This window comes from Opisthocomus hoazin, chromosome 7, assembly GCF_030867145.1.
Source record: "Opisthocomus hoazin isolate bOpiHoa1 chromosome 7, bOpiHoa1.hap1, whole genome shotgun sequence".
NCBI classification, from domain to species: domain Eukaryota; kingdom Metazoa; phylum Chordata; class Aves; order Opisthocomiformes; family Opisthocomidae; genus Opisthocomus; species Opisthocomus hoazin.
In genome coordinates this window covers 20,212,607-20,236,865 of record NC_134420.1, presented here as the reverse complement: position 1 = coordinate 20,236,865, position 24,259 = coordinate 20,212,607, and the positions used below count along the sequence as shown (strand labels likewise).

At 41.6% G+C, this 24,259-nt stretch overlaps 1 protein-coding gene across 4 annotated transcripts; it reads left to right on the top strand.

Moving 5' to 3' along the window:
- The first annotated feature begins 169 nt into the window (after positions 1-169).
- Positions 170-23,179, top strand: GTF2H1 (general transcription factor IIH subunit 1). Of its 4 annotated transcripts, XM_075427195.1 has the most exons (16): positions 170-280; positions 906-1,381; positions 3,966-4,134; positions 4,758-4,950; positions 7,434-7,596; positions 9,332-9,425; positions 10,156-10,305; positions 11,391-11,470; positions 12,803-12,933; positions 14,106-14,193; positions 15,490-15,578; positions 16,425-16,542; positions 17,406-17,496; positions 18,974-19,089; positions 19,754-19,846; positions 20,459-23,179. In XM_075427195.1, the coding sequence occupies exons 3-16, from the start codon at positions 3,981-3,983 to the stop codon at positions 20,543-20,545; spliced, it is 1,647 nt and encodes a 548-aa protein (XP_075283310.1). In that variant the 5' UTR covers positions 170-280; positions 906-1,381; positions 3,966-3,980; the 3' UTR covers positions 20,546-23,179. The 4 variants fall into 4 exon arrangements, with proteins under 4 accessions (XP_075283310.1, XP_075283309.1, XP_075283311.1 ...); XM_075427194.1 differs by lacking the exon at positions 906-1,381; XM_075427193.1 differs by lacking the exons at positions 170-280; positions 906-1,381 and having other exon boundaries at positions 20,459-20,562; positions 21,019-23,179.
- Positions 23,180-24,259: the final 1,080 nt, after the last annotated feature.

The following is a 24,259-nucleotide window of genomic DNA, read 5'->3' as shown; positions in this document are numbered from 1 at the left end:
ACGTGAGCTTGGAGGGGGGCGGGAGGGGAGCCGGCCCGCGCCACGTGACCGCAGGGGACGCGCCGTGGCGGCCCGTTCCCCTGTCACGTGAGGCGGGCCGCTTCCCTCCCCCCCGCCCTCCCAGCGCCCCGCGGCTTTTTCCGGTCACGTGCCCGCCCCTGCCCGCCCCATGGCCCCGGCGGCGGCGGCGGCGGCGGCGGCCCGACCCCCGTAGCGCCTGCCCCGGGCCCTTGACGCACGGCCCGCTGGCCCGGAGCAGGCCCCAGCCACCGCCCGCACGGTAAGCAGCCCGCCGGCGCGGGGAACGGGGAGGCGGCGCTGAGCGCTCTGCGTGTGCGTGAGGGGCGGCGGGGACCCCATCCGCCTCCCGGCCGCGCTGCCCCGGCGGTTCCCTGCCCGCCGGCGGCCTTTGGCCTCCCGCTCTGCCCCCCCCTCACCTCCCGCCCGCGCCCAGCCGCCGCGCCGCTGAACGGGGGCGGCGTGGCGGGGCCGGGGGTGCCGTGAGGGAAGGGGCCCCCTGGGGAGGGCGTGGCGGGGCCCGGGCCGCACCGCGGCGCCTGGTCGCGGGTGCAGGCGGCGGACGGAGGGGTGCCCGCTGCCGCCAGAAGCCGGGCAGGGCTCAGGGCCACGGGTCTACCCGGCTCGCCGCCGGCGGTCGAGATGAGCGGCCCTGCTGCCCGGGTGCGTCCCGCTGGCAAGGCCGGTGCTGCGCCGCGGGTGCCGCGCTGCCGGGGCCCCGCGGGCCCTGCTGTTCGGCCCGGCCCGTTAGCGCAGGCACTCTGCTGAGCGGCAGCCTAGCAGCAAGGCCGGCATCGGGTCTGTCGCAGCTCGCTCTCCAGCCCGCGCCTACCCTGACCACGCCGGGGATGTTGAAACGTGTAAAGGTTTGCTTTGTTTCTGCTCAGAACTTGGTGAAGCCGCGTGGGAAGAGACTGGAGTGAAATGCCGGTAATGGAGGGCGTTCAGAGCAGGGGGTGTAAGCAGCAGAAGAGAGGTACATGGTGCTGAAAGGGGCGAGGCAGAGTCACTGCGTGAGAGGAAGGATAGCTGTTGGAATTTGATGGTATTTCCAGAAGCTGTGTTCGCTCCCGCAGAGCCAGGAGGGGAGGGGTTAGAGGTGGATAAGCAAACAGCACCTTTTCTTTTGTTTTATGCCAGCGCTGAAGCTTCCTGATAGGTCTTGCCAGTTGTGAACTGCAGCTGAAATGAACATCCTCGAGACAGGCTTGGTGACAAGTCATACCCCGTGGGTTAGGGCTGCTGATTGGTCCAAGTGCTTTTCAGAGCTATTAACCATCGCTTCAAAAGCTCTGCTGCTGGAGGATTTAAAATAAACTGCGTCTGGCCTTCCTGTTCTGGAAGACACTTACACCAGAGAAAGGTCTGTCTTCCAAATTTTGCAGCTGAACAGCTCTAATGCAGCTGCTTTTAGCAGCGGATTAAAACTATCACTTAAAGATGTAAAATAACAGCATTTCTCTGTATGCATGTTGCAGTCCTTGCCCCTGTGAGTGTCAGTGTCATCATCCGCAGCACCAATTCCTGGAAACTTCAGTTGTTAAATATAGAGGGTATGAGATTTGGGCAGGCATGAATAGATCATTGAAGGCTCTTGCCCTTCTGCATGGTCAGCCTTAAGCATCCAAAAAGAAAAGAAAATGACTGGTGTGCTGCATGTGCTTGGCGACGACATAGCTTTCCCCTCTGCAGTCAGTAGGAGACGATCCTCGTGCTTTTCTAGTAGCTAGGCAAGATTCCTATTTTAGAATTTTCTCTGTACTTCTTAATAACAAGAAGCCATCCTGTTTTCATTAATGAAAGATGGTAATTTTCCTAAATCCTGATTATTAGTATTTTTTTATTTTTTCTGATATACTGTTCAAAAGACAGCTCGGGGTTTTCTCCATTTTGGGTAATGCTTACTGTGCTTGTGAGTTGTATCATCCTACTGCTGCCGTAAATTGCTGCATGAAAAAGGAAGCACGGCAATGTCATAAATAAGAGCAGCAGTGAGCAAGTGTGTTCACCCTCCCAGAAGGTAGAACGAGCCACTCGTGGGATAATCATGTGTCCACAGATTGCACACTGCAGGGTACTGTGCTAGAAGCTCTGCGTTTGTAAAGACGAAGTTGCTAGGTGCTGATCGTTTTCTTCCATAGTTGAAAGACTGGTTGTAGGTGGGTGAAATAGCGTGGTAGAAAAGCAAAGCAGCTGGCATCAGAATGAGCCTGACTATGGAAGTGCTTTCCTTTTTCCTTCTGTTCAGTACAGGTTTAATTACTTTGCATTCTGTGGGTTTGGCTCTACTGCATTGGATAATAATGACCTTAAAGGACTGTAAAGTAACAAAGGGAGAAAGAAGTCAAAATCCTTAGCCTTGCATATGTTGAGGTTTCTGGTCTATTAGAGTCTGTGGCCAGCTGCCTTTTTCCGCTAAGGATAAGGTGCTGTTGAGAGACTACAGACCTGCAACAGGAAACTCTGCATAAAATGGTAGTGCTAATAGCGCCAAGAGAGAATAATGCTGCTGGGGAGACTGTAACGGACTATGCTAGGAAACAGCCCTGAAATCATGCTGCGCAGTTTTCTGTGAGAGAGGAGCGTGAGCAGGGCTGCTCTGAATGTGGCACAGCGTGTTCTAATGACTGCTGCGGTAGTGCTGGTGTGAAACCCCATGTTCAGCTCGGCATCGCTGAAGTCTTTGGCAAAGGTTCCGATGGCTGAAATGATGGAGCAGCGAAGCTTAAGTGCAGAGCCCTTTTGCAATTAAGTCCTTCTGTTTAGTATTTTACTTAACTCATTTTGGAGAAGGGCTTGTAAGACTTTTGCTGAAGGGAATGCTATGCTACTGTCCGGATTGTCGGAGTAAAAGATCCTATCTTGCTGCTGTTTATTTAAAGGGAAGAAAAAAGGATGTGAATTTAAATGCTTAGAATCATCATTTTGTGATACCTACTAGTAGTACGATAGCTGGTGCAGGTTGCTCTTTGAAGTTTGATGCAGACCCCAGCAAATATTACCAATGTTCTAAAGCACATAAAACATGCATATCAGCATTTGAAAATATTCTTGTACATGTCAATAGTGAAGTTTATGATGTAGAAAATACAGCAGTTGGGCAGACTAAACATTTACAATAAACATGATGTAATTTTTTGATAGGCATGTGACAGTATGTTAATAGAATGCAGTCATACTTGTGGTGTCCTTAATCTCTTGAGAAATTTAAGGCTGTAGGGTGAACCTGTAGAGAGGAATGATAGTGACTGCTGGGGAGAGGAATGCAGCAAGTATCAAAAGGCTTGTTGGTGCGAGACCAGTGACAAAATTACTGTGGAGTTGAAGTAGGTATAACGTGAGACCCTCAGACTTTGGGGGAGAGGGATGGGAGACTGGCCAGCTGGAATCAAGTGTACAAAACATTGTTCAAGCCTTGGGCGAAAACCAGCACAAAAAGAACAGGAGTGTAACTGGGCTACCTTATCTTTGGCATGGAGAAATCCATGATTTTTCACATACCTTGTATCCTTCCTATTGCTGAAATGACTTGACATCTGCCATTCACGCTGAAGAAGTGAATTGCTGCCAAATACTAGAGGAAATTTGGGATTTAAGTCCTTGCTTAGCTTCGGTATTTTTCTGAACTTGAAAAAACAGTAAATGAATATTAAAACAGGAAAATTTGGTCATCAGTTTAAATGTAAGATTTGCGGGTCTTTTATTGGAGCACAAGCACTATCAGCCATATAATTAGATTAATTATTTGGGTAGCTGGCAGTATTTTGTTTAAACAAATTTGCTGATTGCACTGACAGAGGGGAGCACGTATATCTGGAACTTTCCAAAAATGATGTAGGCATTTACAAGTAAATGCAGGTTGTAATACTTTGATATAGATAGGAATAGTGGAAACAGTTACAGCAAAAAGAATTATACTAATCAGCTCAACTGTATGTTTTTAATAGCTCCTTATAGCCACAATGGCAACGTCATCTGAAGAAGTGTTACTGATTGTAAAGAAGGTACGTCAGAAGAAGCAGGATGGGGCGCTCTACCTTATGGCTGAAAGGATAGCATGGGCACCTGAAGGCAAAGACCGATTCACAGTCAGCCATATGTATGCAGACATAAAATGTAAGTGAACGCTCTTCCTATTCCAGCTTCAGTAGGCAGTATTTCGGTAAACATTTAAATCCAACCCAAAGCTTCCTTGCCATAAAACACTGGTGGGTAAATTAGGAAGGTTGCAAGGGTCTGGAGCTTTGATGTTTGTTACACTGCATTCACTCTTAACTTTTGATAAACTTCTGCAATAAATTGAACGGAGAAATAATCTATGTCATATGCTTGTGGAGGGAAGGGTGGGAGGAGGGTTAAGGAAAAGTATAGGGTTTTCAAGGTCTAACACAGAAACTACCTGCATGTCATCTGTTAAACTATGCATCTAAAGCTGTTTCAGTTTTCATGTAAAATGAACCTCACTTTCATTTTCATCCAACAGACCATAGCTTCAGAGGGCTAGCTTCTGTAGTTTGGCCTAACTGGTAACATTCCAAATAAGCATTTACTGTTGCAACAGCAGGGCGCTTTGCAAGTCAAAACTGAACAGTAAATGCCTATAGCGTGCTGCCTTTCTGGCTCCAATTAGTGCTTATTTTCCATGTGCTGTAATGCCAAAGAAGGAATAAAAAGAAAGCTGTACGCGTCTTGTATAAGCTTACTGTCTGTTGCTAATTAATACTCTCTGTGTAATCTAGGCCAGAAAATCAGTCCAGAAGGTAAAGCTAAAATTCAGCTTCAGCTAGTATTGCATGCAGGGGACACAACCAACTTTCACTTCTCCAATGAAAGCACAGCAGTGAAGGAGCGAGATGCGGTAAAGGATCTTCTTCAACAGCTGTTGCCCAAGTTCAAAAGGAAAGCTAATAAAGAACTTGAGGAGAAGAACAGGTAAAGGGAAAGCAGCCTTAATTTGGGGGGTGGGGTGATGGTTTTTTTGAATTGTTACCTAACTATAATGTATTTCTGCTAGCAGTTGTTGTTATTGCAACATCATTAGTGATACGGCATTTGTTTCCCTAGTAAAAATCTCTCTGCTTTCAATTTAGAGGCAGTTCCTTGAGACTTACATAACTGTAACATGTTGAGACTATACTTGCGTTCTCAGTGACACATTCTTGAGGTGTAAAGGCAGCCAGCCCGCCCGGCTGCCACCCAGTCTTTCTTACCCACGGCTGTGAAATGAAGCACCCAACTGGCAGTCTGTCTCTTTAGTCTTCTTAAATATACATGTATCAGTTAGCAAAGCTACTTGAAAGATTCTGGATTTTTTTTCTTTTCCAGAAGTTTTCACCTTCCTTGATTTGTGATTTATTTTTTTTCCCCCTGCATAGCCCCTTCCCCTCCAAGTCTTCTTTCCTAGTGTCTATATACTCTACTAAGTTGCTAAGTATTTTCAGGCATCTCACTTGAGATGCAGTAGTTTGTTATTTGGCACACAGGATGTTTATTCTAAAAAATGTTTTGAGAAGACGTTCAGGACCTATGTCCTTTTCCCAGAAGGGCTTTTAAGATAAAAATTCCTTTAAAATGTTCATGTTAAACCAGTCCTTGTGGCTGTGGAGCACACTTCTCTGCATCTTCCCAGATGAGTTTCGCTTCATTCTGGCATCTGCTGTGAATCCTGTATCTGCTAGCTTCAGTTTCCAAAGTCTGTTCTAGCTTTGAACTTAGGTACTAAGTTAAAGCTAGATTTTTCAAAACATAGAAGCATTGCCTCATTGGGCAGATCAGATCTTGACAAGGAGATTCCCCAGCAAAAGGGCAAGAGCCCTTGTGCTGGAGCTCTGACAGATCCAGGATTAACTGGTTCCAGTACTGCAGCGACCACTAGGGTCTACAGCAGTGGAGACTGCTTTGGCACCATTACCATACTAGTTTTTTCATGCTACGTGCCTTATTTCTGACTATTAATACTGAGTAGGTGGGCAGTCTTAGCTCTGAATCTCTGTATCCTTAAATGGAGTTTTACAGTATTATGCCATGCGGCATTAAGAGCTTTTCTCGTTACAGAAAAGCCAGAATCTCTGCACAAAGAATAGTCATAGTCTGTTCCTTTGATGATTATAAGTCCCAGTCTAGTGATGGGGCTTCATTAGCTTAATTTGCAACAGATGAGGCAAAGAAGTTTCAACCTGTTCTGGAAGGGTGCTACATCCAGGGTCCCTGTGGCACTTTCTCTGTTTATTGATATGTGGGGGTCAGGTATGGACTGAAATTCTGAAGTTTTAATGAAACAATTACAATAACAGGCTGCTTGCTGCTGCACCAATTTGTAAGAATTGCCACTAATCTGTATTTGTACCAACAAGAAAAACTGGAAAAACTTTAGTGGTTAAAACATAATAGGGATGTCCTGCCACAAAGTTTTCACTTCCACCTCATTGTACTTCATCCTTAGAGCAGCTGCAGACTTTCATTCAGTCCACATTGCAGTTTATCCGTGTTCTTCTCTAGACCATGTACTACTATGTGTTCATAACATTCCTTTTTTTTTTGTTTGTTTGTTTGCAAATGATCAAGACCCTGAGGTACATGCTGAAGATTGTTGAGGTTATTGGCCAATTGTGAACACACGCGCACATTTCCCTGAAACTAGCCTAGGGGGTTTCAAATTACATATATAGCTGTGTCAAAAGCTGCTTAAATATGAATTACCTGATGTTTCAGCTGCATACATTCTTTGCATTTTAGATAGTAAGGGTGATCCTTGATATTTGGATGATAACTTTTGTAAACGTTATTCCCTTGTAGAAGTAGTGACACTGAATGTTTCTGCAGCATTTGTGCTGTATGCAGTAGTCAAGCAATGAAGATCTACTGTCACCAACAGAAACATAAACGAACAAACAACTCAGGGTAGCGTGCCTTTTGAGACACCTTATCCCATAAACATTTTGTAATTTGTACTGCTGCACTAGAATAGAGACCTGTAACTACTGAATTTTAAAATCTTAAACAAGAATTGGGTAGAGCCGAAATCCCCTTCCCCCCAACAAGACCTTTGTTACAGAAGTTCAAGAAAATTCATTGTGCTTTTACAGTTCAAGAGAGTCCAGTCCTGGATGTGCAAAGACACAGGAGCACCACAGAGTATTTTAGGACAAGATGTTAATCCCACATTAACTTTTTCCTAGGCATTGCTGTTTTCTAGCATTTAACGTTATTCCTTAAATGTTTTTTAGTCCTTTCTGAAGTCTTCTGAGACAAATATAGCTATTAAGGTTGGTTGTTTACACAATCTTGTTAAGAAATGCACAGCATTTTGAAAGAAAAGTTGGTTTCTGTTCCTTTTGTGAACTCATGTTAATTATGGAAATCCTAGTGATGTATTCTGCAGCGTTTCAATTCTATTCAATACATTCTTTTACCAGAATGCTGCAAGAAGATCCTGTTTTGTTTCAGCTTTATAAAGACCTTGTTGTAAGCCAAGTAATCAGTGCTGAAGAATTCTGGGCCAACCGTTTAAGCCTGAATGCAGGGGATAATTCTGCAGCACCTAGTAAGCAGGATGTGGGCATCTCCGCAGCATTTCTGGTACGTTGAACCTCTAACTTAAAGGATTTTAGAGCAAACAGATTGGGGAAAGTGAGAGTTTTGCTCATGTACTTTATTCCCCTGTACTTTAATGTTGTTCTTTTCTGATTCCTCAACATCTCTCCATGTGTGAGACGATTGTAAGGGTAAAGGAGAAAAAAGAAAACTAAAGGTTTTATGTAAACATGCAACCTCAAAATTTTGCCAATTTAAGATGCCCAGTTTCAACTTTAAAGTGACACTAGGCAGATGTTGTTTATACTGCTGCTCTGCCTTCAGTAAAACAGGAATAATGATGAATTTACGGTTGCTAGATTACAGTGTATTAACTCAGTAAGTTAAAAAGAGTATCTGTTGCAGCATTGACATGCAGAAGTGAGGCTGCAAAGACTTTCCACACAAGAAGTTTTATCGCTTCCCCAATTTTTTTAAGCCAGTACATGCTTTCAGCTACTTTCAGAACAACCTGTATATCTGAAAGCTTGTTTTATCTCTCTCTTTCCCCAACTTTCAGTTGCGTTACCCCTTTGTAGAAACCATGCTTCGGTAATTTCAATGCAGTCTAAAAGTAATCTAGGTACAATCTTCAGATTCCTCCCACAGAGATGTGTTTGTACTTCTGCAACAAAATTCATACAGATTATGGCTCTCTAGCTGGAATCCCATTTCCACCTTTGTAATGACCGTGCACACACCAGGGGTTTGGGAGGGAAAGAGGAGGCGGGTGTTGTTTTATGACTTAGCTGGCTCTGCAAACACTTGGTTTTTCCCTCCTAGAAATACCTGAAGGCTTAGCTTCTGTACAAACGCTTGTTGTCCTCCCCTAGAAGTACCTGAATCAGTTACCAAGTGAACTTGATTGCTCTGACTTCCCATCTCCTGTTGTTCTTACATCTTAACATAAAAAGACCAAACCAACCCAAACCTTCAAAAGTGAAGCTTTCTTGAAATAACTCGTTGTGTTTGCGTACCCTGCATTTGTGAAGAAGAAAACCAGATATTTGTGTGTCCTAGTTCAAGTTGAAATAACTGTCTGGCTCTGCTCAGAATGAGTGTTTTTCTAGAAAGAAGGTGGTACAAAAACTAGAATTTAGGTGTACAGGACAAGGAAGTAAAGAAGGCAGCGTATGTGATCCTTTACAGAGGATTGGACTGAGCACTTGCTTTCTCCACAGAGCTGCCTAGGCAGATCACTGAGATCTAACTTGCAAGTTCTGACTAAGGTTTACCCTCAATTTTTACATCCATGAGATGCTTTTAGTGTATAAGGAAATAAGGTGTCAGAGCCATAAATCCTTTTTGTCGCTTCATTATCATCACTGATTATTCACTAGCTGAATTGTTGAATGAACAACATGTAATGAATGGTTAGGGTTGAATGAACAACATTATACAGTAAATATGCCTCTTTTTACTTTGAAACAAGGATATACTAAACTAAGCATACCTTCTTTTAACTGATGGAGTGGTCTTTGCTTTTCATCTTCTGATGCTTACAGTCTACTTGTTGAATCACCCTGTAAGTGGCAAGTATAATAAAGTAATTAATGCATGCTCTTTCATTTCTCATTCTAAAAATGCCTATTTATGCTGAAATATGCTATGGATTATTGGAGGAAGAAGATTATTTTATCTGCAACAGAATATGATTGCAAGATGCCAGGTTTTTTTCCTTCTCCAGTTACAGAAGGCATTTAGATGCAACTGTTTTTCCTCCCTGTGTGCTTTTTCTTAGGCTGATGTACGGCCTCAAACAGATGGCTGCAATGGTCTGAGGTACAATTTGACTTCAGATATCATTGAATCCATATTTCGAACATATCCTGCAGGTAAGAATAGTGCCTAAGATAACAAATACATTAATTTAAGATTTCTTTCTTTACCATCTTACTGTGGGAAGGCTAGAATGTTACTCTGAGCCTGGAAGTACAAAGGAGTGTATCTTCAGTCTTCTGGATGATTTTCCCTGCCTTGTTTGAGGAGGGATGGGAAGAAGCATGTGTTAAAACATGCTTTTGAAATGAAAACTTGATTTCCTTAAATGAAAACATCTTAATGTGTTGTGTTGTTGCTTGTGTGTTTTTTTTGTGGGGTTTTTTTTTTATATTATGAGTAGATATTTGGCTCTCCTACTCAGCATTTCCATTACTTGTTATTTTTCATGAAATCACCTTTGGGAGGAAAAGAATCTGATTTCCATCGTTCCCCTGCACTATGTTGAACACTGACACCAATTCATTTTGGCCTCAGGTTAAAACGACTAGATCCATTCTGACAATAGCTAGAACTCTGGCAAATCAGGCTTCTTGGCTGTGTGCAATACAAATCAGTATATTCAGACCACTGACGTGCATTTCTTGTCAAAGCATTAGCTAGCATTGCAGGGCATAAAAGAGTACCTGTTTGCTTGTGCTTGACTACTGCATTTGCTTGCATTTAAACAGCATGAATGAAGACAGCATTAGGTAGAAAGCAAGGAAGCAAGCAAGGAAATTCTATCTTAATATGATTTTTATGCTTTGTGGAACAGTTTGTAATAATTGTGGGTTTTGTTCACAGTAAAAATGAAATATGCAGAAAACGTTCCACATAACATGACCGAGAGGGAATTCTGGACACGATTTTTTCAGTCTCATTATTTCCATCGGGACAGGCTCAATACAGGCTCAAAAGACCTCTTTGCGGAGTGTGCCAAACTGGATGAAAAAGGTAAGCTTTTTGGCTTTGGTTCCACAGTAGGCTGCTACTTCATAGAGCACAACACTCAAGAGCTATATCTAGTAAACCTAACAAAGCTGAAGTCAAAAGTGTTCTTATGTTCGTTGACTGGGCATCGTGTTTGACAAACTGTAAGGTAAAAACTACAGGTGTCATTGAAAGTTAGCTATAGTTTTGCTATTAGCGTGCTTCATAGCGAGTGCATTTCTTGAAACACATTGGCCTTTGGAAAGCACTAGCACTAGAAATAAGCTTTATTACAACTCATGCAACAGTAAATCTGTGATAAATTCTGTAATATGCTATCGTGCCAGATTGATCATGCTGTGCCATCAGTTACTATAGAATAATGTTGTTTACATCAGGCTTTGTTTTGTGGTATGTGCACAATTTGCAACAGGTATAGCTTATGTTATAGATCAGTTTTTAGTAGTAGACAAATATGCATCATCTTTAAGATTTTCCAGAAGAGTTGCCATCCCTGTTCTCTGTGAGCCTTTCTAATGTGAAATCTTAAAATATTGTCCGACTCTTAAGTTTTTATTGAACTTTTGAGGTAAATTTGTGATGATACGGAAATGTGAAGAGTTGAGATCACTTAACACCATTCCTTAATGCTATTCTGGCTAATGAAAGCATTCTATTAGGAATCCACAACCCTTCACAAGTAAAAGCTATCACCAGATATACATTACCATTCTACCCAAGACAGGATAGCAAAACAGTGCCGAAATTAGAAGAAACACCCAATTAAGGCTTCCCGATTCCCACTAATACCACTAATATAAGTTCATCTTCCTTTTTTTTTTTCCTACCAAACAGTATTCAGTTATGTGTAGAGGTTGATGAAAACTGCGCTAATTAGTAGGATGATCTTTTACAATAACTTTTCAAGTTTATTGCTTATTTTAAATGGAACTTTGAAAAAGGTTGAAAGTTTTAGTCACAGTGATATTTGGACATCTGCAGAACCTTTATCTTATCCATTTGAAAGGTTAAATATAATCTAATAATCCCACAATTATTTCTGTTTGCTTAGATACAGGTTTTCATTTTTTTTTCTTTGTTTCATACAGGGTTAAAAACAATGGTGTCTCAAGGAGTGAAAAACCCCCTGATAGATTTAACAGCTTTGGAAGATAAAACATTAGATGAAGTGAGTAGTTGACAAGAAAACAGCCTCAACACCCCCCCCCCCCCCCCCCCCCCCCCCACTTAGTTTCATTTAAGGAGAAAGTGGGTCCTTCTCCTGTTAAAATAAGTACAGATGCTAATTCTAAAACACATCGCTTACTAGGCTGCTGCAGTGGTTGGGTAGTCAACTTTTACACAGTTGCATGCGTGTAAAGAAACGGAGACTGCGCCCGTGGACCCATATGCCTCAGATGTCTGCCTTAGCATGCTGGGTATTAAAACAGGACTTCTCTTTTTTAAAGAATTATTTCACTTGGATGGCTTTTTTGTCGGAAGTAGACTGTCTGGTTTCTTCATACATTTTAGAAGCTTTGGCAACGTACAGAAGAGTAGTACAAAACAGCAAAAAGGTCTTTGCATTTGGTCTCACTTTGAACATTGCTATTGGTTTGATTCAGCTTAATTTTAAGGACACTTTATACAGTTTTAATTGTTTAGCTTTAAATACCATGTTTTGTTAAAAACATGACTAACTTGAGCTATTACCTGCCTCCAAGTACAAAGTAAAACAATTGTTATAAATGGTGTACCATAATGTGAAATAACTTAAAGGTGCACTTTTCTGCAGTTGATTTAACTTAAACTTTTGAGTTGTAATTGATACTGATGCTGCATTTCTATGTTGTTTGGGTTTTTTGGTCAGAGTTCTACAAAGCTAACAGCCTGAAAGACAACACGGAGTTTAGGATAGGTGTGTTCAAAGCGCTGTGCAAACTGCCCTAGTTTGCGCGTGAGGCTGGTTAACTGCAAGCATGAAAGTGCGCATGGCGTAAAGCGAGTTGCCTTCAGCCACCTGGTAACTGGGGAACACTGCCAACATTAAGGCTTGAGGTTTTTTGAATTCCTAGCGGTATCACATGCTCCTGACAGGTGTCATTTAGCACGAGGGCTGCTGGTGTCCCACAAGATGTTAAAAAGAGGTCAGTAAAACAATTGCTAGCTCTTAGTTGCCATCAGTGCCTGTCTCTTTCATACAGGTGATCCTTAAACTTTTTAAGCTAGTTCTGGTTTTACTTAGATCACGGTCTTGCAAAACTATCTAAGATTTTTTTTTCTTCTCTTAGATGCCTCTAAACTTCCAAGTGTTAGCAGAATAAAATATTCTGTGGAGATTTTTTTGGAGTACATAAGGTGATGGTGGGGCAAGGTAGGAAAATACTGCTTCAGATAATGATGCAGTATCACACAGTAGAGTTCAGAGGAGGTGGCTTGCAGGCTTCCTGACTCAATGGAAAACAGAGTATCGTCCCTTTGGGTTTGGGACAGGAGGTAGCTAATGTTGTTTTCTTTGCAGGGCTATGGTGTTGCTTCTGTGGCCTCTACATCAAATGCCTCAAAATCCGCTAGAGAAAGTAGCAACGCTGCCATTATAAAACGCTTTAATCATCATAGTGCCATGGTCCTTGCAGCTGGCCTCAGGAAACAGTAAGTTTCAATGTTGTGTAAAAGCTTTTTTGTACCAATTTTAAGGAATTTCCAAAATTAAAATACGTCTTTGATTACTCATGCAATCTTTTGATTTTTATGAATTAAGTACTTTTCTCTAGAAATTAAAATGCCTTTAGATTCCATTTTACTTTATGAAAGTTCTTCAGATCTGTCTGAGATAACAAATGCTATTTTTAGCCGAGTTATCATACAGAGCAGATTAAAAAAGGAAAGGATGTTTCTGCCTTAGTTCTCTGGCCCTGGTGGAGGCTGCAGAAGTAGTGTTCTGTTTGCTGTGTGGAGGTGAGGTCTGGTGCACAAGTTCTTATTGCCTGCCTTCCAGGAGCAGCTCTGCCGGGGCTGCCTGTAGTGGGGTGCATGGACATAAGTAAATGAGGAAGCAAAAGAACAGTGTGACATGGGTGGATCAGATGAAAGATTCCTCCAGTGCTGTACCCTGCCCCTGACTGGAGAAAAAAAAAAAGTGTCAGGTGGTTAGGTATATTTACAGTGAACTTCACAAATGGAACTTCTTAAGAGAGGTATAAAATGGGTTTGACATGAAGTCTGCTTTACAACTAGTTTATAGACAACCACCAAAGAATTACTACTCTTACCAAATCCTACAGACCATACCTGTGAGAGATCTTAACTAAGTACTTTCTTCTGCGAAGCTCCCTCATGTTGTTCTGTCTTGCACAAATTGAGCACTGGACCTTAAACAATCTCTGCTGGTAACGTGTGTTTCTCGTTCTCAGTTCAGAAAGAGACAAAACAATAGCTCTCATTCTGAAACAGTAGTATCTCACAGCTCCCATAGCTCTGTTAATACCTGCTTGGCTTAAGTGTGTGTGCAAAATGTTTCTAAGTTGGTCATGATTTTGCTGTGTCCCACTTGCATTGTGGGCATGCTACTATTTCTGAAGAGAGGGAGAAGCACCCTCCCCTGCTGTTGAATTTCCCCCTTGACAAACAGGGTTATTTGAGGAGTTGGTTCCTGCTATCTAGATCAGCCACTAGAAATTAAGCCGTAAGGGGGAAGAGGTTGACATGCAGTATGTGAACATGCATAGAAGATTTTTGGGAGAGATGTATTTACTTTGTCTCTAGCTTGTATCTTAAGTTTCCTGTGAGGTGAATTCTTCTTAATGCCGTTTCTCTATTTTAAGAGAAGCACAAAATGACCATTACAGTGAGACCAGCAGTACGGATGGAAACTCCAGGGATTCAGATTTCTTTCAGCCACCAATGAAAAAGGTATAAAGTTAGCTGATGCAATTCTAATTGAATGGAACTGGAAGCTCTGTCTCTCAAAAGATTGCTGAAGGTTCCTTACTTCTTTTATGATGCATCTAAAGTGATACTTACTTCGCTTTGCTTAGAAGTATATAGAAAAGAACCCGAGGGCCTGTAAGAAGCTTTGTACCTCTGTTAGCAAACACAAATAAATTACACCTTGAAGTATTGCTTTGTTTATCCCCTCAGTAGTGCCCAAAGAAAGTCAGAAATTTCCAACATATTTCTGGTTGGACCCAGAAATCTGGTTCTTTCCATTCATTGCAGTTCTATTTTTGCCTGCGCTCCCCCACTCCCCTTTTTTTTTTTTTCCCAGATGCCTGAAAACTTCTAGAGAACATCCATCTGAAAGGGCTGTTGGTGTTCAAGCACCAATATTAAACCTATCAAGTGTATTGTTTGTAGAGGGGATGATTAAATTGGCACATGGCAGCCTTCATCTTAAGGTCAGAAGCTGAAGTGAGGTTGAACTGAAAGTGCAGTGGCGCCTGGTGCACTGATATACAGGGCAGCAGCCTGGTTTAACCATAGCAGCTCAGCATGGGGAAGAGCACTGTAATTGCTACAAAACTGAATTGAATACTCTTGCTAGAGTTGACAGCCTAAATAGAAAATGCCAAGGGGACTCAAAACCTGTTTATATTGTGCGAAAAGGTTGTGGAATATATGTGGTGTTAAACATTGAAGTAGTCAACAGCTTTGACTTCCCTGAAAGCTGCAGTTTTTACTGGGAGAAAATGATTCACCAGAACTAGAATAAATGCAATGAAGAGTGAGAGAGTAGCATGAGAGTAGAGACTTCAAAAGTAGTTTTCTCATTGCACAAAGTCTGATGTTATCTTTCACCACCAGTGCTCTAGCTCTACTGTCACCAGATAGCGTGGGTAATTACTGTAGTTTTAGTCTTGCACTCGTGTATGACAGCCATTAAATCATTACTATTTCTGCAAATCTGGAGATAGGTGAACATAAGTAGAGAGCACAAAGAACAGTGTACGTATAGCAGAACACTTCTTGGAAGTGGCAGGGACTGCCAGTTTTGGCCAGAATCTACAGAAAAAGCATTAGTGCCAAGATTTCCAAACTGCACAAACAATATTAGGCGCTGCTCCCTCTGGAGGGTAGACACAAACCATTCCACACTTTCATTTTCTTTAAGGTTTCAGTGACCTTTCCGCTCAAACTCAGTGAACTGGAAAAAAGCACTACATGCATGAAATTGTGTCCTCATTAGTAATGTGTATAATTATTTTTTAGGTGAAACTGCAGGAGTCCATTGAATATGAAGATTTAGCAAAGAATAATAGCATTAAAACTATTGCACTAAATTTAAAGAAGTCCGATAGGTAAGTTAACAAAATACACATGGCTATTTCAGCATATTCAGTCTAGCAGGTTTCTCATCACAGCCTGCAGAGAAGCAGCTGATTTAGTCTCTGCTGTGCTATGCTCAAGTGTGTTTAGGCTAGGTTTATGAACTCCTGCATAAAGCAGCTTCCAAGTAATTGCCATTTAAATTTGTATTTTGATTTCATCTTGCTTTTCAGCTAGCTAAGTCTCTGTAAGCCTATTTGAAGGGCTTTGACATGTAATTTCTGTGAAAGTCGAACAGACCCGTATTCACAGTTCAGCACTTTGTTGCAGCTTGCAGTGGAAAAGTGTGTGTGTTACATGTGAAAATATATATGATTCCAAGGAAAATCCACTCCCAGGCAAAAAAGTGCAGTCGGGATACTTTGGACTGCTCACTGGTCTAGTATTTTTCTAGTAATAGTCCTCTTGTTTTCTAGACTTTTGAGTTTGAGAACCTCAGAAGAGGAATGATACCACAGTAAAGAGAACAGTTCCAAATGTGCACCTAACTTCATTTAGCTTAGTTTCAATCAACAGTGGTGTGAATTCCTCCATTCTAATGGTATTCCCAGGACTAGGTGGCACAGGTAGCCTTTCATTAGCAAAATGATGCTCACAGATTCAACAGTAGACGCTCTTTTATTTTGCTGCGATACCATCCCTAACCCAGCCTCTTCCCATGTGGCAATATATATTACTTTGTCAATAAATATGATTTAGATAGTACCATCAACAGTTGCAAAGCATCTAAAATTGGAAACATTTGAGGAATTGTCCTCCCCTGAGTTTGGCCTCTGTTTTACCAACACTCCTATTAATATCCTTTTCTCACCTCACAGGTATTATCATGGTCCAACTCCAATTCAATCACAGCAATATGCAACCAGTCAGGATATAATTAATTCTTTTCATAGTATTAGGCAAGAAATGGAAGCATATGTACCCAAACTAACTCAGGTATGGAAGAATACTCAAAAATACTCCCTTCTGATATTAGCATCTTGCTTTCTTTATAATTTTGTGTCTCATGTCTACTGGAATTTTAATTTTCCAGGGTAAACAATTATCTCCAATTGTTTTATGTTACTCAATTTATTTTACAACTTTAGGCGATAACCTTTAGAGCTGTTGTATTTAAAATCTCAGCAAAGGAAGTGGCATCATTGCTGATACTTAGAGTTACATTCTACTGTTACCATGCTCTTTTGAGGAAATGGTAAAGGTATAAAGCAGTGAAGCAGGATAGTCATGCAACATGAAGCACAGGCCAATATTATTGATCCCACCCACTGAAATTTAGCATGTGATGGTCTTGGGAGGTCATAGTAAGCAGGTTTGTAACTGAAAGGGTCTTTTGCTCCTAAATGCACTTAGGTAGGACATAGATCTCACTGTGGGCTGCACAGAAGCTCTGTCCGGGGAACTGGAGGACAGCACAGCCGTGTAGCCAATATCCCCAGCCAGTATCTGAACTTCCTCCGTTAGTAAACCTAGATTTGGCCCTAAGTGAAGCAGATGCAACAGTGAATGTGTCATATTTCTGTATAGTAATTCTGTGTCTCATTTCAAAGTAGCTGCACAGCAAATTCAGGTGCTAGGTAAAGAAGAGGTTTGTTTGTCCATAATTAATTGGAGAGCTTTCACTGAAAACATGAGCTGTAGCACTTAAAGGCACTGTGTCTAATTCTGGAGAAGAGCAGACTCTTCGTTAGAACTTCCATTGTATCTGCTCAACTGTGTCTTTGCCATTGGAGTTGAAATACAACTTACTTTTTTTGTTAGAAAAAGTGATCTGAAATATTTGTTCCCTCTCACTTCAGGTTCTTTCAAGTGGTGATGCTGCTAGCACTATTGCAGTCCTGTCACCTGGAGGAGCACTTATGCAGGGTGGAACACAGCAAGCCATAAACCGTAAGGATTTAGGATGTATAATACTTTTATCATATCTTGGTGCATTATACAGTAGTACCTGGCTTGCTGTTTCATCTCCCTCTTAGAATATGTTTCAGTGATAAAGGAAATTACGGAAACATGTTGCTGGAGTAATACTGGGTTACAGCACCAAAAGCAAAGCAACAACCCAGCCACACCATGAGGGTGGTACTGGCTACACCAGTGCTGAGGCAAGTGAAAGAGGGAGAATTTTACAGAGCAAGTGATGAAGGATGCACTTGATACTAAGTCCCCTTACAGATCATGGGTTTTGTTTGTTCAGGATTTGTCCTTTATGATTTTTTTTTTGGGGGGGGGGGGGGGGGGGAGCGGATTTTAGAAAATAAAGGCATACTCTAGGAAAGCTCTAAGGAGGTGAGGTCTAGGTAATTGTCTGGAACTATGTTTTTTGCAGCCTGCATTTAAGATCCACAGCTTGCTGTGAAGGAGGACAACTTTCTTGTAGACTGCGGGGGTAGAACAGACAACCCCTGTCTCGCATTTCTGTTCTACTACCCCTTTCCCTGTTGTCACATTCCTGCCAGTTCAAGTTCCTTTCTCTTTAGTCTCACAGCAGATGAATCCCTATTCTCACAAGGCAGGGTTTATAACAGTTTTCCAGTTTAACTTGTTACTTGATCTGAAGAGTAGCAGAAACCAGTTCAGACAGCAGAAAAAGCAAGTATGAATTCTTTATGGTACTGAAATAAAAGGAGTCAGCAAGCAGTAGTAAGGCTTTATTATCCATCCCGGTTGATATACTGGGTGCTACACTCCACTTCTTTGAGTCAGACCACTACTTTTTTTTTTTTTAAAAAAAAAAAAAAAAGACAGCCTCATCCTAGAGTTTGCTATTTACTGTTGAGTTCCCTGTGCTCCTGTCATCCTCGGTGACTGCTTGTGTTTTTTGTGTTTGGTTTTTGTGATTGTCATTCCCTCCCCATTCTTGAGTCCTGTCGCCCTTTCTTCTTTAAGAGTATCTGAGATACAGTTCCTTGTTCCTGTCTGCATTTTTCATCTTCCACATGCTGTGACTGTATTCTCATCGCCAACATGAGAGAGGGAAAAGCTTGCAGTATGCACCACGCAGTGTTTAGCACTGTGCTCTGAAAAGAACAAGGTGCTGATCCCAGCAGCTGTACTGCCACACTGTTAGGACAATACAAATATGCTGCTTCTAATCCTGGATTAAGTTTGGTGTCCATTCTTTGCCTGGCACAGATCTCCCTATGTATTATAAAAGTTTCCAAGTATATAGCCATAAATAGTGGCTGGCCTGATCTAATACTGCCGATAGTCCTACTTTGGGTGTGAGGCACCTCAGTGGTCCCTCCCAGCCAGCCTTTCTGTGATTCTAGTAGAAATGTGTATTGCTGAACTCCTTCATTAGCCTTACGTTCTCTATTTTTCATCCAATAGTTTTGAACGATGTGACAAAATCTTTTTCCTGTTGCAGAGATGGTGCCAAATGACATTCAGTCTGAACTAAAACACTTGTACGTGGCAGTAGGGGAATTGCTACGACACTTCTGGTCCTGCTTTCCTGTTAACACACCATTCCTAGAAGAAAAGGTAAGGCAGAGCGTCCGAGTGTGGCCCTGGTTATGATGTGGCCAGATCATTGTTCAGAATGACTGTCATTAGCTTAAAGTGTAGAACTAATACACATGCTTTAAATCAGTGCAGCACTTGCTTATCCCTAGAACTGAAGGTCACAAAACAGCGTAAAACGTTACTTTTTCAGCAGTTCTGCTGGTGCTATTGGTTACAGTCGTCGGTGACACTGTATGTGTGCCTGCTAGCCCCCTCCAGAGGCCGTTGCTGTACCCTGGTTTCAAACAGAAAGGTCGGCTGTATTCCAGCTGCAGTTCAAAACACACAAACTAAAGCCCCCCTTCCCCAACTCTGACATAAAACCTCCACAGCGAAGGTTACAAGAAAGTTTTGCTTACTCTTCTATCCATTGCAAAAATCACTCAGTCCTAACTTCAAATCATACGCTGCTTTTTAGAACAAAGTTGCCCTCAAGAAGAGATGTTTGTCTATAAGCAGGTACATGATTGTAACTTTTTCTGTTGCTATTCTTTCTTCTGCCCTCACATAGATCGCAAAGATTAAAATTTGCATTCAGATAATGTTAGGTTTTCTGCTGCAAAAGGTGTTTTGTTGGAGAACAATTTATTAAAGGAAATTAAACTTCCGTGCAAGTGATATAATACTGGTTTCTGTCTCTCAGGTCATGAAGATGAGGAGCAACTTGGAAAGATTTCAGGTTACAAAGCTCTGCCCATTCCAAGAAAAGATTCGGAGACAGTATTTAAGCACAAATGTAAGGGAAAAATACTCTTTAACTTTAATTATGTGGGTGCATATTAATAAGTGGAATCTTAATTACCAGAGGATGGTAGCTTTGTTATATCTTATCCTCGGGCTTTTTAAGTTTTTTGTTAACTAGGAAATGGGCAGAGGGAAGTTGGGTGCATAGTTAAGCATGTCTCCTCTCCCCATCTCTCCCTGTATAACTTGCTGAGTAATACCACAAACTGTCAAGAACTGTCATTTGAAATCATCCAGGCAACAAAAAGGGGAAGTCATGTTTCATTTTTCACTTCCACCATGAAGTAGAACTTTAGCAACTCCAAAATTTGTCTCCCACCATGTCAGACTGGAAGCGGCCACAGACTAAATACTGGAACAGACAGCACGGTCAAGTGTCACTTCCCTGGGACCTACTCAGCGTAGTAACTCTGAGCTGCTCCCCCTACGGATACTTTGCAATAGAGCTTTGAGGTCCTCTCTTTATCTGGCATACCTCTTTGAGTTTAGTGAGATTACTCTGAGTGAATAAGAGGAAGAATCCAACCGAGTATCTCAAAGGGAGGGGAGGGGATCTGTTTTCCAGTAGCTGGGACATTTTTTTTTTCCCCTCTTAATCTTTCAGTTGATAAGTCATATAGAAGAGATGCTGCAGACGGCCTACAATAAGTTCCATACCTGGCAGTCCCGGCGTATGCTGAAGAAGACGTGAAAATGCATGCTGTACAGGTTTGAGAGCAAAATCTGCAATAGGTATAGGAGTACAACCTAGCATATGTGCAGATCTTATAGTTGTTGCAGGAAGACCTGCAAGCTGTGGACTTCTGGAAATGATGCTAACTCAACTTGCACATTTTTGAAAAAGAACTGAGGTTAAACTTGAAAACTAGGGAGAAAAACAAGGAAGAACCAAAACAGAAGAGCTGAGGTGCAAAAATATTTAAAAGACACTGTTTACTGCAGTTACTCAGGAACTGCTTTTGATTTGCATAAAGAGCTGCTTTCAGAAATAAAAAAATATAAAGAGGGTGTATTAATAAAAATCTGTTTTTCTGTCTAATTTTTTTTAAGAAGTGTATGGCACAGGGTAGAACTCAAAAAGTTTTTCTTCACTGGATTCTGACATCTTATTGAATTCTGTTTGTACTTTTTGCAACAGTTTAACAATGATATTTTAAAATACAGCCGAGACGGTTTTTGCTTCAGACATCTGGGAGAGCGTAGCTGTTGGAAGACAAGCTCCTGCCATATGTTTCCCCACCAATTGGAAGCAAGAGACATTGCACTGGAAGCTGTTTGTGGTCTGGGGTCCCTAAAGGCACATGGGGGCAAACTTTTGCCAGAAGTCTTGGATTTTTATGCAGATTTTTTCAGCCATCAGTTTTGCATGTTTTCCGAGTGCAAATGTGTGCTACTGCAATTTTTTTTTTTTTACAGTGGCATTTGTTCTGAGGAGAGAGTGCATTTTTAAAAATGAAGTTAAATAAAGTTTCTTACAAAAGAAGTCCTTTATTTTCAATTCTTAGACATTTTTTATTTCTTCTCCCAAATCTGTTTTCCTTCACTCTGCCCTTTTGACTGTTACACTATTTTTGGCGAATTGATAATCATTGCAAAGAGAAAAATGTTATTTACACAATGTCCATAGATATTTGGAATCTGTGCCATACTTTGTTCCAAACAGAATCAGTTCACAGTTTCAGACCAACTTGTTGTGTATTAAATGTGACTTAAATGCAAAGTAAACCTGTTTTCTATAATATATGCAGTTTAATGACATCCTTGTATTCTGTTGTCACCTTGACTGTACTAAAGCCCAGTGTGGGCTACTGAACTTTTTTACTTCTGACTAAATGTGACTGTTAGAGCATAAGATGCATTTACTACAAAGACAAATCAGTGACAATATGTATTCAAAGCAAGCACAGCAGTGTTCAGTATGGCAGAAGAAATTCCCGTTAGCCTGCACGATGGCTTAATACCAGATTTTGCCACCATTGGTGTGATACTGAAACATGCTAGTGGGATGTTGGGTGGAGAATTCTTGCAAATTCCTGCAGAAGGAAAGATGTATTTGTATAGCCAAGTCTGTTCTGTGCTGCTGCTCCATTTATGCAAGAAGGGTTTTTACTTTAACTGATGCGTGGAAATCAGCAGCTTCTTTTTACCCAGTGTTTTTGGATTTTTGTATTATGCTAATACTTGGTAAAAGCTGAGGTTCAGTTAAATGTGACTGTCTGACCAAAATTCTGTTTGGAAATGTATCTGTATTGTCAAGCCTAGTTTCCCTGTCTGCTTTTGCAGATAGATGCATGATACCTGCTCTGTGGTGTTGATGTGGTTCTGCTACAAGAAGTGACTGGGCTCAATAAGAGAGACGCTCATTACTTTTGACAGGGTGAAAATGTCACTAGGAATAAACAGATGTATGTACAGCATTTGGGGGATGAGGTGCACGTCTTGTCAAGAGTTACCTCTTGCAATAAATAAACCATTTCTCTAAAATTTAGGCTTAGGGTATGGCTTTATTAAGCCTAATCCTCTTGTAAGTGGAGGCAGCTCCCAGAAAGAAAGGGTAGTTTTATTCTCCCCCATGCCAAAGCATTTGGTCTAGCATCTCTGCGGCCAAATGTCAATGGTTTAGTGAAAGCTGTAACACCTTTCATCAGAAGGTAGGTTCAAGAAAATATGTCTGATTTATATTCTAACTGGGCCTGAAGCTATGAACAACACATTTGAGTATTAGACTGCACTGAGACTTCATTTTAAAAAAATCATGAACAAGGGAGCTTTGAAGATGAAATTAATTCCCCTTCGATTTGAATCAGTGTTTAGTGTTCCTGGAAAGACTGGGCAAAATGGTTAGCATGGTGGAAAAGTTCCAGTACATCACAAGCATTTTACAGGTCAAAGGACTGTTTATAATCCTTAGTGGGATGGTGTTGCAATAGCTTTAAGTTATTACAGCGATATCAGACTGTCAAAATGTACCTTAATTAACAGAACTGGGGGAGAGGGGAAGACGACTACAATACTAAATTCAATAGTTTTGCCTAGAGACTGTACAGGCAAGGCTGCTATGCACTTCATACTGCTTTTTCAGGTATTGTGGCAATAAGGCACAGGCCCCTCCTAAAACAAGGGAGGTAAACTAAATATTCTTTCTTCTACATTGTGTTCCCCTTTTCTGTAGCATGGTCCAAAACCCAGATTCATTCCTTAAGTTTTGAAGCTGAATCATGCATTATATTACTATTGGAATCTTTATACTGACTTGTATTTTTAATGACAATTCATAAAACTTGTATCATTGGCATTGATCTAAGATTTGTAGAATAAACCCTACTGAAAGTCAAGTCTTCTCTAATGCTTAGGCTGTGTTTTCTGATGTTCCATTAAGTCCCAAACAGGCTCCATCCAAGTCTAAATTGAGAGCTGTGTGTAGCACTAGCTCAGCTGTCCCTGCATGTTGGTAGAAGAGGTCAGGAACAAGAGGGTTACGATATAATTACTGACAAATTAATTTCATTTTTAGGGGTCGAGAACTTCTGCTGCAGAGGGAATCCACACCATTACTAGTGCTGCTGTCCCTCTTTTCCTGATCACAGAAAAGCCAGTTAAAGTCTCCAGGGATTAGTACTCTGCTAGTTCCATATGTTGATCCAGCTGCTGTTGGTTCAGGACAGCTGCACAGGCTGCTCTGTCAGCCCGTCAAATCCAGGCCTTGCAAGTAAGGAGAAAGGAGAACTTAAAGCAGATACTGGCACCAGTCTGGCTCACCTTATTGGTAGCCTGTGAATTTCAGCAGATGAAAACACATAGATGCACCACAAAACAGGCTGGGTTATTTCTCTCTCAAGAAGCTCTACCCCAGCCAAGCACAGGGAGCGACATCGTTCCACTGGAGCCATTCCTACAAGTAGTCTCTTGCGTGCTTGTGGAGTAGCTCTCTAGACTCTAATCTTCAGCTTCCCGGGGTGACAAAGCACTGACCAAGGCCCTGTGCTTTCCCACGTGGGTGGCTTTCCCCACCGCCCCTTTAAGATGCTTTTTTACAGCCACAACTATTTTCCCTTATATATACTGTAAACTGCATCCTTACAACTTTTGTCGTGAAGTACAGTTATTAGCTAGAAAGCTTACCTTATTCTTTCCCAAAACCTCTATTGAACATCTGCTTTATCGAGAAAGCCACTTGTGTAAGCAGGGGAGGTGATGACAAGAAAGTTTAAGATCCAGTTTTCCTTCATCCTGTTTCCCTTTCTGAGGGGAAGAACCTACCCAAGCATCCCTGCTATTAAGTGGCCTTGGAGCCTTTGCGTTACAACATGGTTGCAGCTTGTGAGCCGCCATATTCTGAGCCTGTTTCCAAGCTCTCCCTTAGCTCGCAGCAAGAGCTGGAGCTCGATCCAAGCGGAACACAGCA

Excerpts from the sequence above, each read along its gene's own strand:
- GTF2H1 (XM_075427194.1), top strand. The coding sequence starts at position 3,981 with ATGGCAACGTCATCTGAAGAAGTGTTACTGATTGTAAAGAAGGTACGT. Across the intron at positions 9,426-10,155 it reads ATTTCGAACATATCCTGCAG|TAAAAATGAAATATGCAGAA; the intron begins GTAAGAATAGTG and ends TTTTGTTCACAG. Across the intron at positions 12,934-14,105 it reads GCAGCTGGCCTCAGGAAACA|AGAAGCACAAAATGACCATT; the intron begins GTAAGTTTCAAT and ends CTCTATTTTAAG.